The 13,997-nt window shown below is 42.0% G+C and overlaps 1 protein-coding gene and 1 non-coding gene across 2 annotated transcripts in view; both read right to left on the reverse strand.

The window, feature by feature from the left end:
• Positions 1-13,997, reverse strand: part of LOC121433427 (FERM, ARHGEF and pleckstrin domain-containing protein 2-like) — a 105,049-nt gene that overhangs the window by 42,867 nt on the left and 48,185 nt on the right. Inside the window, exons 5-9 of the mRNA XM_041631821.1 lie at positions 13,536-13,614; positions 8,271-8,368; positions 6,535-6,649; positions 5,676-5,823; positions 633-728 (exon numbers count right to left, since the gene is read on the reverse strand). Of these exons, the coding sequence (XP_041487755.1) occupies positions 633-728; positions 5,676-5,823; positions 6,535-6,649; positions 8,271-8,368; positions 13,536-13,614 (536 nt within the window). The remainder of the gene's footprint in view (positions 1-632; positions 729-5,675; positions 5,824-6,534; positions 6,650-8,270; positions 8,369-13,535; positions 13,615-13,997) is intronic.
• LOC121433550 lies at positions 9,638-9,741 on the reverse strand. The gene has a single exon (XR_005972330.1). It is a non-coding gene; the product is annotated as a U6 spliceosomal RNA (small nuclear RNA).

Genomic DNA, 13,997 nt, shown 5'->3' on the forward strand with positions numbered 1-13,997 from the left:
GTGTGTGGATCATGTGTGGACATGCCTGTGGAGGTCAGAAAAAGGGTTGGACCCCCTCAAACTGGAACTACAGACAGTAGTGAGGCCCGATGTGGTTGCTGGGAACTGTGCCTGGTCCTTTGCAAGTGCAGTGAGTGCTCTTAACTGCTGAGCCATCTCTCTGGTCCCCAAGATCATTAAAAGCACCTGGGAAGACAGGGAGGCCCCTTAGCTCTGTCTAGCAGAAGTCCTCACTGTACATTGCTGATGGGCTCAAATTACTCTCAACATGTCTTCCTAGGCCAAAAATAAACTGGAAACCGTCAAGGTAGGACCTGATAAGTTCCCTAGAGGGGCAATGTGGGCATGCTAGGCACTCATCCCCATTTTGACTCTAATCCCAAGTCCCGACTTTAAATTATTAAATACCTGATCCTGAAATGATTTATAAAGTAGGGTTTTTGGAGACAGGGTTTCTAGCCCAGGCTGGGCTCCAATTTCCTAAGTAGCCAGTGACCTTGAACTTCTGATCTTCCTGCCTCTGACATTACACATGTGTTTCCCCAATTTTATTTCAAATGCTTAAAAAAACTTTTAATAATCTGTAGGATTAAATTGCCTAATAATATTGAAAGTTCTAAGATAATACTCACATGGACCTCTGGGTGGAGTTTGATGAGAAACCTTTTCCTCTTGAAGCTTAGCTTCCGGACCTTGGACCAGTTGAAAGTGTTGATTTTGGTGGTTCCCTGAAACGTCAGAGACAGACACACATATAACTTGTACTGTAAGCACACACACCTTTTCCACAGAGAGCAGGCTCTGCTGAAGCCACATCCTTGATAAGCAGGAGAGCGGACCAAGTGCACATCCCCATTTCTCCTAGAGCAGCTCTGAGCCAAAACGCCAGCACCAAATCTATTATCTGTTTTGTACTGGGGATTTCAGTTTCTTAGATACAGCTTCATTACAAATTTTAAAAAACAACGGTAACACTACACATTTTGAAGTAGTCTTAACAAAAGGAAGTGTCTGGAAGAGGCAGTGGTGTTGACCAGGCTGGTAGGGTTTCTTTCTAGGGAAAGGCAGGAAGATGATCCTAGACTGCACTGTAGTTAAAGAAAACTTCTGGTTTCCACATCTGCTGATGGACAGATGCAAAAACAAATATAGGCATGTGCCCAATGCACACATATGTAGCTTTCAGAGGGCTTAGAAATGACTCCCTAAAAAGCAATGGGCAGACCTGCTGCCCAGATTTTGGATTCTTTAATTTTTTTTTTTTTTAAATTAGGGTCATCAGGTTTGGTAGTAGGGGCCTTTATTAGCTGAGTCATTTTGCAAACCTAATCCTATTTCTAAATTTGTAACTGTTGTTCTACCTTTGTTTTTCTCTACTATTCTGATTTGATTTTAGGGATTGATGTTTACTCTGTGACAGTAACAGACAGACAAGGCTCAGAGCCTGAAGCAGCAATGAGTTCACAGCAAAACCTCCCTCTCGCTCTTGACTGAAGGCCTGTCACTGCAGCCAACTTCTGGAGGACAGTAAAACACCAGTTTAATTTGTACGGAACAGTGTGTGTGTGTATGCACAGGTGCATACATGTCATGGAACAGTGTTGAGGTCAGAGGACAAGTTGTAGAAGTCAGTTCTTTTCTTCTTCCATGTGGGTTCTTGGTGTAAGAGGTCCTTCTGTTTATGTGTTGCTTTCATTGGTTGATGAATAAAGAAACTGCCTTGGTCTTTTGATAGTGGAGAACTTAGGTAGGCGGGGGGGGGGGGGTGCGGGGGGAACAGAACTGAATGCTAGGAGGAAGAAGGGCAGAGTTACAGAAGCCATGGATCCTCCGCCTGAGACAAACGCCGGTTAGAATCTCCGGTAAGCCACAGCCTCATGGCAATACACAGATTAATGGAGATGAGTTAAACTAATATGTAAGAGTTAGCCAATAAGAAGTTAGAGCTAATGGCCAAGCAGTGTTTTAATTAATATAGTTTCTGTGTGGTTATTTTGGCTGTAAGTTAGCTGGGCAGCCAGGACAAACAAGCCGGTCCTCTCCTGCAACAACTGGTGCTCCAACGTGGTCAACTAAATCCACGTAAAACCTGAGAGCTTGAAAAAGAAATTCTAGACAAAAGAGAGAGAGAGAGAGAGAGAGAGAGAGAGAGAGAGAGAGAGTTTAACACGGCTTGCAATTTGCTGGTGGCATGCCGCAGCTACTTTGAGGTTTTCCTGACTCAGCAGCAGTAACAGAAAAAAAGCCGCACCAATTTAAAATGCAGCTTCCTGGGATGTGCTGCCGGCTATGAAGCATTCTGATGCCATTTGTGGGCCCAGGTGTTTGTGTGTCCACCAGTGTTGGTAGGAAAGTCGCTGAGACCATGCCCATGGCTCAGCCCTCCCCGCTTGGGCAGGCAGCTGGATCAGGTCTACTAGAGTGCACAAGCAGGAGAGCATGGTGGATTCCCACTGCCATGCACAGAGATTTCCAGGCTGCGCAGTGCTCTGCATGGCAGATTTAGCTGTTACTCAGATAAAAAGGGTTTATGTGCTGTACACTCATTCTCGAGGTTGGACTGCTGAGTGCAGCTCCTGCCTGGTGGCCCCAGAGCTAGCACTGGTGGTGCTCCCACTATTTTAAAATTGGAGAGAGGCAGAGCCAGCATCCAGAGTAGCTGCAACCAAGCTGCTTAGCATTTTAAAAGCTCTACAAGACAGCAAAGAATTACAGATAATGCAATAAGGACAGATTCAGACATAAAAAAGAACTTTATATGGGTCACAGTGTTGGATAAATGTACATAGGGTTGGGAGAGAGAAGAAAAAAGAGTATAGAAAGTCATAAAATAAAGTTAATGCTTAAAAAAGGGTAAAGTCTTTAAAGAGACAGTACAGATAGTCATAGATGAAAAGGAGTAAAAAAAATAAGCCATGTAAAATGGAAAATTCACAGAGTCTGGATTATGTGTATTATTGTATTTTCTTTGAATTTTTTGACTGTGAAGGAGCTAAGTACAGAGAAACATTTCATTGTACAGGCTGCTAAGCTAAACCAGCATATATGTTCTAAAGATATCATTACTTCCAAATTTGAGTCTAAGGATAAACTGCTTTGGAAAAGAGGTTCTTCTTTTTGTTTTCGCAGAAGATGAGAACCTGTGGATTGCCTCCAGGCAAATATGGTTTCATGAACCAAGGCCTCCTGAAAGATTGCCATAAACATCCTCAAAAAATTACTTTGTCCAACTTCTAACTGAAATGACCTAGCATACAAGATACATCATAGAAGACCTGATTAACAGTGCCCCCAGTCAGCAGGATGGACAGAACTGCACCCATAGTCCAAATATTGTCTATAAATGTTTATTTACATTTAAAGGGGGATATGATATAGGTATGAATAATTTGCATTGGTATGGGTCTTGGTTTATTGATACAATTTTAAGGTAAATTTTGTTATATGTATATTTCTGCTCTTGATTAAGGTATTGTGATTGTATAGGTTCATTTAAAAAATGTAACGTATAATTAAGAAATATAGGTTAATAGAGAATCTATAATAGTCAAGTTTGTAGTTATATTAGATTTTCTAGATGTATAGAGATATACTTAAGTTAGATAGGTATTCTTCAAATCTTTCAGAGACCTTCAGAATATGGCATTTAAAATGTTTTTAATAACTTAGGACTTTTCATGAAAATGAGACACATCTGCTCCTGGCAGCACCAAGCTATTTCAAGAGGAAGATGGGCATGAAGATACTTCTTATGGAGTTGGTTAGCCATTTGGGCAAGAAACTGCTCTTGCCTAGACTGTTTCATGGTATGCTGTAAAAACTGGACATGTAGAACCTACAGAGAAATGACTGCTGAACTTGCCTAAAGGTGAGATGATCCTTTGGGGTTCCTGCTTCATGAAAGAGTCTGTGAGACATTCTGCAGGACACAGAAGAAACTGACTGAACTGTCTTTGAAATTTCCTGCTTCATAGGAAAGTCTGCTGGATACTATGTGCCTGTAGGCTGAAGACGGATGCTCCAATGATAGAGAAGAACTTTGGTTGACTGTCCAGGTAGTGAGACATTTCTGTCGATTCTAGAGTTTTGGAAGTTGCTTACAATGCACTTCCAGTTTACTTAGGTAATATTATATCCTTTTGGAGTCTTTGATGGAGTTGGAGAATAGGTGGTTATCATTATAGTTTTCCTCAGTTATGAAAAGATAAAATATGTATAAATATTTTAACTGTAGCTTTACTTGATACATGTTTTGTTATATGTAATTTTACTATGTTAAAGTTAAAGCCTTCCTTTTGTTTTTTTTTTTTTTCGAGACAGGGTTTCTCTGTGGCTTTGGAGCCTGTCCTGGAACTAGCTCTGTAGACCAGGCTGGACTCGAACTCACAGAGATCCGCCTGCCTCTGCCTCCCGAGTGCTGGGATTAAAGGCGTGCGCCATCATCGCCCGGCCTTCCTTTTTGTTTAAACAGAAAAGGGGAAATGGTATAGGAGGTCCTTCTGTTTATATGTTGCTTTCATTTGTTGATGAATAAAGAAACTGCCTTGGCCTTTTGATAGGGCAGAACAGGTTCTGAGGATCAAACTCATGTCATCAGGTTTGGCACCAAGCAAACTCACCCAATGAGCCAGTATGCTGCCATTTTTTTTTTTTTTTTGAGGCTCGCTTTGTTGCCCAGACTGGCCTTGAACTTGTGATCCCAACTCAGCTCCGTGACAGCTGGGATTACAGTATTAAGGTATCAGTGGTAAATGCACTGTGGTTATGTAAAAGAGCATCTTGTCCATAAGAAATGCATATAAAGGTCTGAAGGGTCAGGATGTATACACTTATTCTCACAAGACACTGTGTGGCAGAAGCCGGGACCGAGTGCTCCACAGTGTTGAGAAAGGATAGACCCAGGTTAGGGACAAAAGGGGTTCTCTGTGCCGCCCTAGTACTCATCTTTCCAGAGAAGCTTCCACACCTGTGCTCTGTTGCAGATACCACCATGAGCACCTTTGGTGCTAGACAATCAGGCTTTTCAAAGAAGCCTCCAATTTCCTGTCAATCTGGCCACTGTTCCTGGGAGCTGACACACAGAGGGACTGTGTCACCTTCTAACTGCAGGTTTCTTATGAGTCTACATTTTCAGGGAGGTGCCTTGATTCTAACCTCTGACACAAACCACGGGGTCTCTTCTTGTGTCTGCCAGCGGGCTGCGACGGCTTGTCATACAGACAAATCAGGCCTTCCTTCTGTTTTCAGGCCCACTGTGTCTAACTCTGAGCTTCTTATCATCAAAACCTCTCGTAGCCAGCAGAGTTCTTACCCCCAGGATGTCCACAGCTCCCCCAACCCCAGAAAAGATCCTGATTCCCAGTTTAGGATCCTAAGGATCACTCTGGTTCAACATCAGAATGAATAACAGAGCACATATTTTGGGCAGTGGTCAGCCCTGGTGGTAGTGGGGATGGTGAGCTCCAGGGCAGTGAGCAGGGTTTTATGTGAGAGAAGGAAAAGAAAGCGATGTTGGCCAGGCTGGCAGGCAGGGTCAGATGATGTGCTAAGTTCCTCTTCCACACATAGCACTCACTCTCATCACAACAAAAAACAAATACACAACAACAAACCATGCGCACTCATTGTGCTCCAGGACTCAGGCCTGCTTTGCCCCTCCCTGTCCTTCCACCTACCTGGAACACAAGGACGCCCATGTGAGAAACTGCCAGGTTAATCTTGGTCCCTTCTCTATCAGAAGCCATGTGAAACCTGATGCCATACATTTCCAATTTTCTTGCAATTTCTAGCACCTGAAAATCTGATTCGGCAGGTGTTTGGCCCCTATAACAAAGAACATTTTAACATATCAAAGACTTGTCTTCTAAAGGAGTAAAAGCATATAAGAAACTGGGTCAGAAAAACAATGAGATAAAGCCAGGCAACAAATCAGTGTGGAAGGTTTTGTTTTCAGAGGGAATATGGCTCACTTCTATATATTTACCCACTACAAACTAACACACCATATAGAGAAGCCAAGGAAATAGGTTCCTTCTATGTTAGTCTTCTATCTTCTTATTCTCATCTACTTGTAAAAGATAGACTGTTGCATTCGAATTCACTAAGTGACCAGATTTACAACTTACTTGAAGTTATGTGCAAACAACATATCTAGCCACCAAAAAGTGAGATGAAGGAAATGTCCTAAATGATACTGTCACAAAACAACTGAATTTATGGAGTGGTGGTAGCACATGCCTTTAATCCCAGCACTTGGAAGGTAAGGCAGGCATATCTCTGTGAGTCCAAGGCCAGTCTGGTCTACAGAGAGAGCTCCAGGACATCTAGGGCTGCACAGAGAAACCCTACCTTGGGAAAACGGCAACAACAAAAGTAACTGGATCTACCCACATACAGGTAGTTCATAGACCAGGTTACAACACTAGAACACAGAGTGAATCTGGCCAGCATCCTAGTAAGCAGCCTTCAGGAAAGTGATGCTCACATGAACTCACAGCTGGGTAACTACACTACTCCCCTCCCCGACCAACTTACGTGTGCCTCTGATGGAAGTCTAGTATCTTTTCCAGGGATTGCTCCTGATTGGGTAAGTACTCATTGGCTTTGAGGTGTTCTCGATCCAAGGCTTCATCATAATCTCCTATCTCCGCTGAGATGAGACAATGAAAGTCAGCCACTTAAGATTTTGAAATAAATGATAAGCACTGAGCATGCAAATGCTTTATATTTTATCTTTCTAAATATTATGCTGTTCATAGGTAAACACAGAAAAGATATAGTGATTTCCCCCTGAAGACCAAAAATTCTGATTAGAGTTTATAGTGAATCCTGAGTATAAAGACCATTTTTATTTTACTTTTAAAAAGATTTTTAAAAGTTTATGTGTATGAGTGTTTTGCCTGCATATGAATATAGCATGTATATGTATCATGTGCATATACCATGTGCATGCAGAGCTTGAGGAGGCCAGAAGAAAGCATGTTCTCCTGGAACTAGAGTTGTAGATGGTTATGAGCCACCATGTGGGTGCCGAAAACAGAACCCGAGACCTCTGCATGAGCAGCAAGTGCTCTTAACCTTTGAGTCATCTCTCTAGCCCTTGCTTACTAATTTTTTCCTTTTGTTTTTTGAGACAGGGTTTCTCTGTGTTGCCCTGGCCGTCCTAGAACTTACTCTGTAGACCAGGCTGCCCTCAAACTCAAGAGATCTGCCTGCCTTTGCTATTCAAGTGCTGGAATTAAAGGCATGAGTCACCACCGCCTGGCTTCTGTTTTTAAAAATCAGCTTATACATATATTGTCTCATGAATACTATAACTACAATAATAATTTTCCTTTAGAAAAATGCATGCTAAATCATTTTTCCCTTCAGGGCTTTTCAAATTTTCAAAAATATCCTAAATTTATGAATTTTAAAAAGTATTTATTTTTATTGTACATGTTTTGCCTGTACATAGTAAGTGCACCGTGACAAGGCCTCACCTTTAGTTGAAACAATGTGGGTCCTTTTCTTTCTATTCCTATGGCTTCCTAAATTCTGAAAAACACACAGCCATGTCTCTGAATCGCTCGCTACACTTCTCACAGTTTATTTCTGCAGTAAGTTTAGTTTTATATCCTTCTCTATCACCTTTTGTTTCATGGAAGACATTAAAAGAAAGTGTTCTCTTCCTTTTAGTGTTAATGTTTAAAGACAGCGAGGACTGTAACTCACCCTCGGGAGGCCCCTTTCTGGGTGCACTGAGAAGCTGATTTATGCCGGATTCAGAATATGTACTGCTGTTAAATTAGGTAAAAGTAGATGGGGCATGGAAACAAGGTTGGTCTGGGGGTGGACAAATTAAGGTTGGTCCAGTTGTTTAAAAATATAAATAACAATATGGAAAAAAATATAAATAACAACAACAACAAAACATCCAAGAGCTGGTTCTGTGGTTTAGTGGCTGAATGTTTGCCTAGCATGTGGAAAGCTCAGTGTTCTTTTTTCAGCATGGGAAGGGAAAAGAGAAGCATGAAGACATAAATGGGAGACAACGCTAAAGAATGAATGTAACTACAATTCTAGCTTTGAGTCTATATGCAGAGCTATTTGTCTCAAGGAGTAGTACATTAAAGAAGTTAGCTTTCATCTTATCAAGAATATATCTAAATAGAAATGTACATTAAAAAAACCCCCAAAACCAGGCTTGTCAGTTACACATGAGCACCAGCCAACTAAGGGCAGCTCTGTTGGCGCCTGCCCACGCGTCTTCCCACAGTGGAGATACTAACACTGCAGAAGGTGGGATATGAGAAGGGCTGCAGTGGTGGCAGCGCAGGGCAAGCGTTCTTCCAGGAGGTCTCTCTTAAGCTGCAAGGCAAACAGGTACCTAGAAAGGAATTCAAAGCAAGAGATCAACTCCAAAAGTTCTCTGAACACAATACAGCCATGACTCTCTAAGAGAGCAAACAACTCTGGGGAGTAGCACTCAACACTGAACAAACTGTAGAGCCCTCCAAGAACAGGCCAAGTCACAAAAGCCCTTTCAGATAGCAAGCAGACACCAAAGGTCAGACGACAAGAGCTCAGCAGACTGTCGTGCACGTCAGAGCACACACCAAGGACTCAGCATACAGAGGAGCTTCTGTCCAACAGCAGGACAGAGAAACTAGTCTTTCAGGCTACCACACTCTCTAAGATAATACCTTCAACAAGGAAGTTCATAAATTCATACAACAAAACAGCACTCAACAGATTTGGAAGGAAGAACAGAAGTACACAGTTAAGATAGCTTCAAACGTGCCGTGGTTCTTTTAAGCAGATTGGTAATACTCAGTCTCGGTGCGGATCTAAGAAACAAGTGCTTTAAGATACCACTGGTGAAAATGTAGACAGAGAAGACAACTTGGAAGCATTTGTGAGGCAAATTGTGTGGTAGCACACACTTTTAATCCCAGCACTCTGGAGGCAGAGGTAGGTGGTCTCTGTGAGTTCAAGGCCAGTCTAGTCAACACAGTGAGTTCCAGGACAGCCAGAGCAACCTAATAGTCAGACCCAGTTTCTAAATAAATAAATAAATTAGGTAGGTAGGTAGGCAGGCAGGCAGAAAAAAAGAAAAGAAAATATTTATATCTTAATTTAATCCTTTAATAAGCGATGAGTAAGAGGTTTTTTTTTTTTTCTTTTTGACTTTTCAAGACAGGGTTTCTCTGTGGCTTTTTAAGCCTGTCCTGGAACTAGCTCTGTAGACCAGGCTGGCCTCAAACTCACAGAGATCTGCCTGCCTCAGCCTCCTGAGTGCTAGGATTAAAGGCATGCGCCACCACCGCCCGGCCTAAGTATTGTTCTAGGAGTTGCAAAACTTGGTGAATAACCCAAACTCCCTGTCTTCACAGAAATTTACACGTTGGTACAAACTATTAAAATTTTACTAGATTTGGGAATGGAGAGCTGACTCAGCAATTAAGAGCACTGGCTGTTCTTCTGGACGACCAGGGTTCAACTCCCAGCATCCACACGGTGGCTCCACAACTGTTCTGTAACTCCAGTTCAGAGAATTTGATGGCTAGGTGGTTATCAGGCACACGTGGTACAGAGAAACTCATGCAGGCAAAGCACAGACGTGTGAAAAAAAAAATGATATTTTCTCTTTTTGAAAAATGAAATGGAATGCTTCATGAACCTGCATATGGTTCTTGTGTAGATGCCATGCTAATCCCCGTATCCTTCCAAATTTAGCATACATGCAGCTGACAGGTGCACCTGCACTCTCCTAGAACTTAAGATGTGTGTGCTTTTTAACCAGGCGGTTCCAGGCTAACAGTTTCCACACAGCAGCACTCCCAGCATTCACAAAGGCATGCCAACAATTTTAACAGAAAACTGGGAATAAGCACCAAATGCACTAAGATGCTAATGACTAAATAAATTAGGGCCGGTCCACATGCAGTGTGAAAAGCCATGGACTGCTAAAAATGGGGGCATTCCAACTGAGAGTTCACACGTGTCACTTGGCCGAGCTCTGCAGCCTAAATTTCTTAAGGCTCTGCCATGTTCATGGAAAGGCTGCAACCCTCACGAAGACTTTTGCCAGTGTTAGCACTTACCTGGGGAGTGGAGTGCGAGGGTGAGCAAGGACAAAAGAACACTGGCTTTTTATTTTACGTAAGTTTATTTGAAATTTTCTTTTTGCCATTGTTATACATTTTAATAAATTAAAGGGGAAAAAGACCTTCTGAATGAAAATAAGAGGAGAATAACTGGCTTCCTTGGGCTGGGATGTTGTAGAGTGCTCACCAAGTGCCTGAAGCCCTGGGATCCATCCCTAGCAACATTTAGACATGCTGTCGTGGCCAAAGCCTACAGTCCTAACACTCAGGAAATGGAGACAGAGGGTCATTCTCAGTCACACAGTGAGTTAAAGGTCAGTTTTAGTCATAAGAACCTTTTCAACAACAAAACAAAAACAAACAAAATCAGAATGCCCCAAACCAACCTGAACCTAATACTCCGACACAGGATCCTGAATCAGAGAGTATTTTGTTTCATTTGTGAGAATATGATTTAAAAATGATTCCCCTTCAAAAGGGGTGCTTCTTAGACTTCAAAAAATTGCCAAGGGCTGGAGAGGTGGCTCAGCAGTTAAGAGCACTGACTGCTCTTCCAGACGTCCTGAGTTCAATTCCCAGCAACCACATGGTAGCTCACAACCATGTGTAATGAGATCTGATGCCCTCTTCTGGCATGCAGGCAGAACAATGTATTCATAATAAATAAACTTTTTGCTGAGCGGTGGTGGTGCATGCCTTTAATCCCAGCACTCAGGAGTACTTATCAAGGTATGCTTTTTGTGTTCACTCTCAGTAGCACTGTTTTCTGTGTGCACTCACGGTAGCACCGCTGTATATGATGTGCACTCACGGTAGCACCGCTGTATATGATGTGCACTCACGGTAGCACCGCTGTATATGATGTGCACTCACGGTAGCACCGCTGTATATGATGTGCACTCACGGTAGCACCGCTGTATATGATGTGCACTCACGGTAGCACCGCTGTATATGATGTGCACTCACGGTAGCACCGCTGTATATGATGTGCACTCACGGTAGCACCGCTGTATATGATGTGCACTCACGGTAGCACCGCTGTATATGATGTGCACTCATGGTAGCACTGCTCTGCTGTCTACAGTTTGGTCTCCTCATCAACCTGAGAACAAGAGGCTAAGCTGATGCTGTGTCCTCCTCTCCTTGCACCTGACATTCTGTGAGTTTCTGGTGTCCCATGACCTACAGAGCCTTTAAGAAGGGTTCACTGTGACTAATTTACGATCCTGGTGCAGTCAGGACTTAAGAGTCATTTTGGGGGACACTATGATAGTATCCTATTCTCTTTCATCTGCATCTACTCAGGGTCTTGAGCCCATTTTATTTTTATTTTATTTCAGTTTTTCAAGATATGGTTTCTCTGTGTAGCCCTGACTGTCCTGTAACTCGCTCTGTAAGACCAGGGCACTGGCTTCAGACTCAGGAATCTGCCTGTCTCTGCTAGGATTAAAGGTGTGCATCACCATGCAGCTTGAACCTATTTTAAAGTTATTGCTTTATTTCTGATTATAAATCAATATGCATGAGCATAAAAAGTACAGAAAAGATTTCCTAATCTTTACCACCTAGAGGACTACTGTTAATATGCCAGTAATTTCTACAAAAATGCAATGTATAATTAGAGAAACAAGGGGAATTTCCTTATACCCCTGCCCCGCTCATTCCATGCCCTATTCACGAGGACTACAGCATGGTATACACATCCCACTTAAGTAGACTTTTGTTGACAAAGATTTATCTGTCCAGAATTTTGACATATTGTATTTATAAGCATAAATCTAAGCCACCCAGAGAATACTGGTTGAAATTGTTCTAGCACTTCATTAAAGTTTTTTTTTTCAAATTTTAGGCATAAGTCCTTGTCCTAAGCTCTACTTCATGTTTGTGTTTGTGTAAGAGCATAAGATGCTTATTTTAACTGTGTTTACTGTTATTTGTCTCCGAGCTCCTGTATCTTTAACTTACAATATTTCTTTGGGGATAATAATGTTCCACACAGGCATGTGAAAGTGAGAGCAGACTTTGGGCAGCTGTGTCCCTCTCCACCATGGGTTCTGGGGACTGAATGCAGTCAGCAGGCTTGGCAGTGAGCACCTTTACCCACACTGAGACATCCAACCTGTTCTCACTCATTCCTTTTGTTTTAATTGTGTGTGTGTGTGTGTGTGTGTTTTAATGCACTAAAGATAACCTTAAATGTAACAAAATGTGTTGATGTTGCATAAGAATGAAAACAAAACACTTCATTTTGTATTTATGTGACTAAGAACAAGACCAAATTTGAATTCTCCACTATTCTCCTCATGTCTTCTCTCTGTCGCACTTTGTGGTTACTGGTCAATCTGTGTTCTGCTGTTGTACATATTTGTGCCTGCCTAAAGTCTGACTATCTCTTATGCCTGTCTGTTCCCTAACAAGGAACTTGGGCCTGGATTTATTAAACTACACCAAAAACAGCATGAGAAAGGGACAGGGATTCCTTTATAGAAGAAATCTTTAACAGAGTTCTAAGGGGAGTCATTTTACCGCCCCTAAATCATAATAGCTATATGTTTTTCCAACATTTATGGTGAATACTTACAAGGTTGGTTCTGACCTGACCTGTTGGCTGCTTTCAGCAGATACTTACCATGGCACACACATGCATGCACACACACTCTTATCTGGGTTAGGGGCATGGAAGAGGACGTAACTTAAGATGGAAGCCATGAATTAGCCTCGGCTGCAAAGATTGATTGCATGGGAAATCCAAGGCAAGGTTGGTTGTTATGAAGCTCTCTTAAAGGCAGGTTAAACACAGTAGGAACCGATCATGTTAAGTTGGCTTTTTGTCAGTTTCACACAGGCTAGAGTCATTTGGGAAGAGGGAACCTCCACTGAGAAAATGCCCCTCCAGAATGGTCTGTGAACAAGTCTGTGGTGCATTTTATTGACGCGTGATTAATGTAGGCAAGACCATCCCAAAGGGTGAGGGATTACAAAACAGGTTGAGCAAGCCATGCAAAGGAAGCCAGTAACCAGCATTCCTCCTTCAGTTCCTGTCTTGAGTTCCTACCCTAACTTCCCTCAGTGATGAAGTGTGACCTGGGAGTTTTAAAATGAAATAAACTTTTTCCTGTCCAGGTAAAAGGTTTTGCTTTTGTCATGCTGCTTTTCCACAGCAATGAAAACCCTAACTAAAACGAAGATAAAGCTTATGTGATCTCAAGGTGTATCATGAACTTGGCTGTGAGGTCCAGCAAAAATTCCGTCTCTCTGGGTGCAAGAAATATTTCCATCAAATTATAGCACTAAAATAGCATATCATAATCTTTTTCACAATAAATAAAATGTCATAAAAATACAGTTTAGCCACACTCAGCGACAACTAAGCAGACGCGCACTCTCGTTCACTCTAACCACTCAGGCAGGGAACAACACAAGTCCTGGCTAGTGTGAGCATTTTACCTTGTGTACTCTTCCTGTAACTGACCAGGGTCTGGCGGGAAAAATTTTACGGCTAGACGAAGCACTGCATTCTTTGGCCCTGTAAAAATAAAATAAAATTTCACTGATAAGGTTAATCTCCATATTTATTTTCTTTCTATAATAAAATTTTAAAGAAATTTCCTATGCACACATTTATGAGTACTTTCTCAACACATATGGATTGAGAAATCTTAATATTTTGCTTTAAGCAGAGATTACTCTGAAAACATTCTAAAGTAGGTGGGAAATTACAGATTAAAACTTTAAAATTAATGCCAGGCATGGTGGTGCTCACCTTTAATCCCAGCATTTAGATGTCAGAAGCAAGTAGACCTTTCTGAGTTCAAGGCCAGCCTGGCCTACAAACTGAATTCTAGGCCATCTGGGGTTAACAGTGACACCCTGCCTCAAAAAGAAAAAGAAAACAAGCTCGAGGGGACA

The sequence above is a fragment of the Microtus oregoni genome, unplaced genomic scaffold (genome assembly GCF_018167655.1).
Source record: "Microtus oregoni isolate MIOR12 unplaced genomic scaffold, Mior012 000038F_ref0000394, whole genome shotgun sequence".
Lineage (NCBI taxonomy): Eukaryota > Metazoa > Chordata > Mammalia > Rodentia > Cricetidae > Microtus > Microtus oregoni.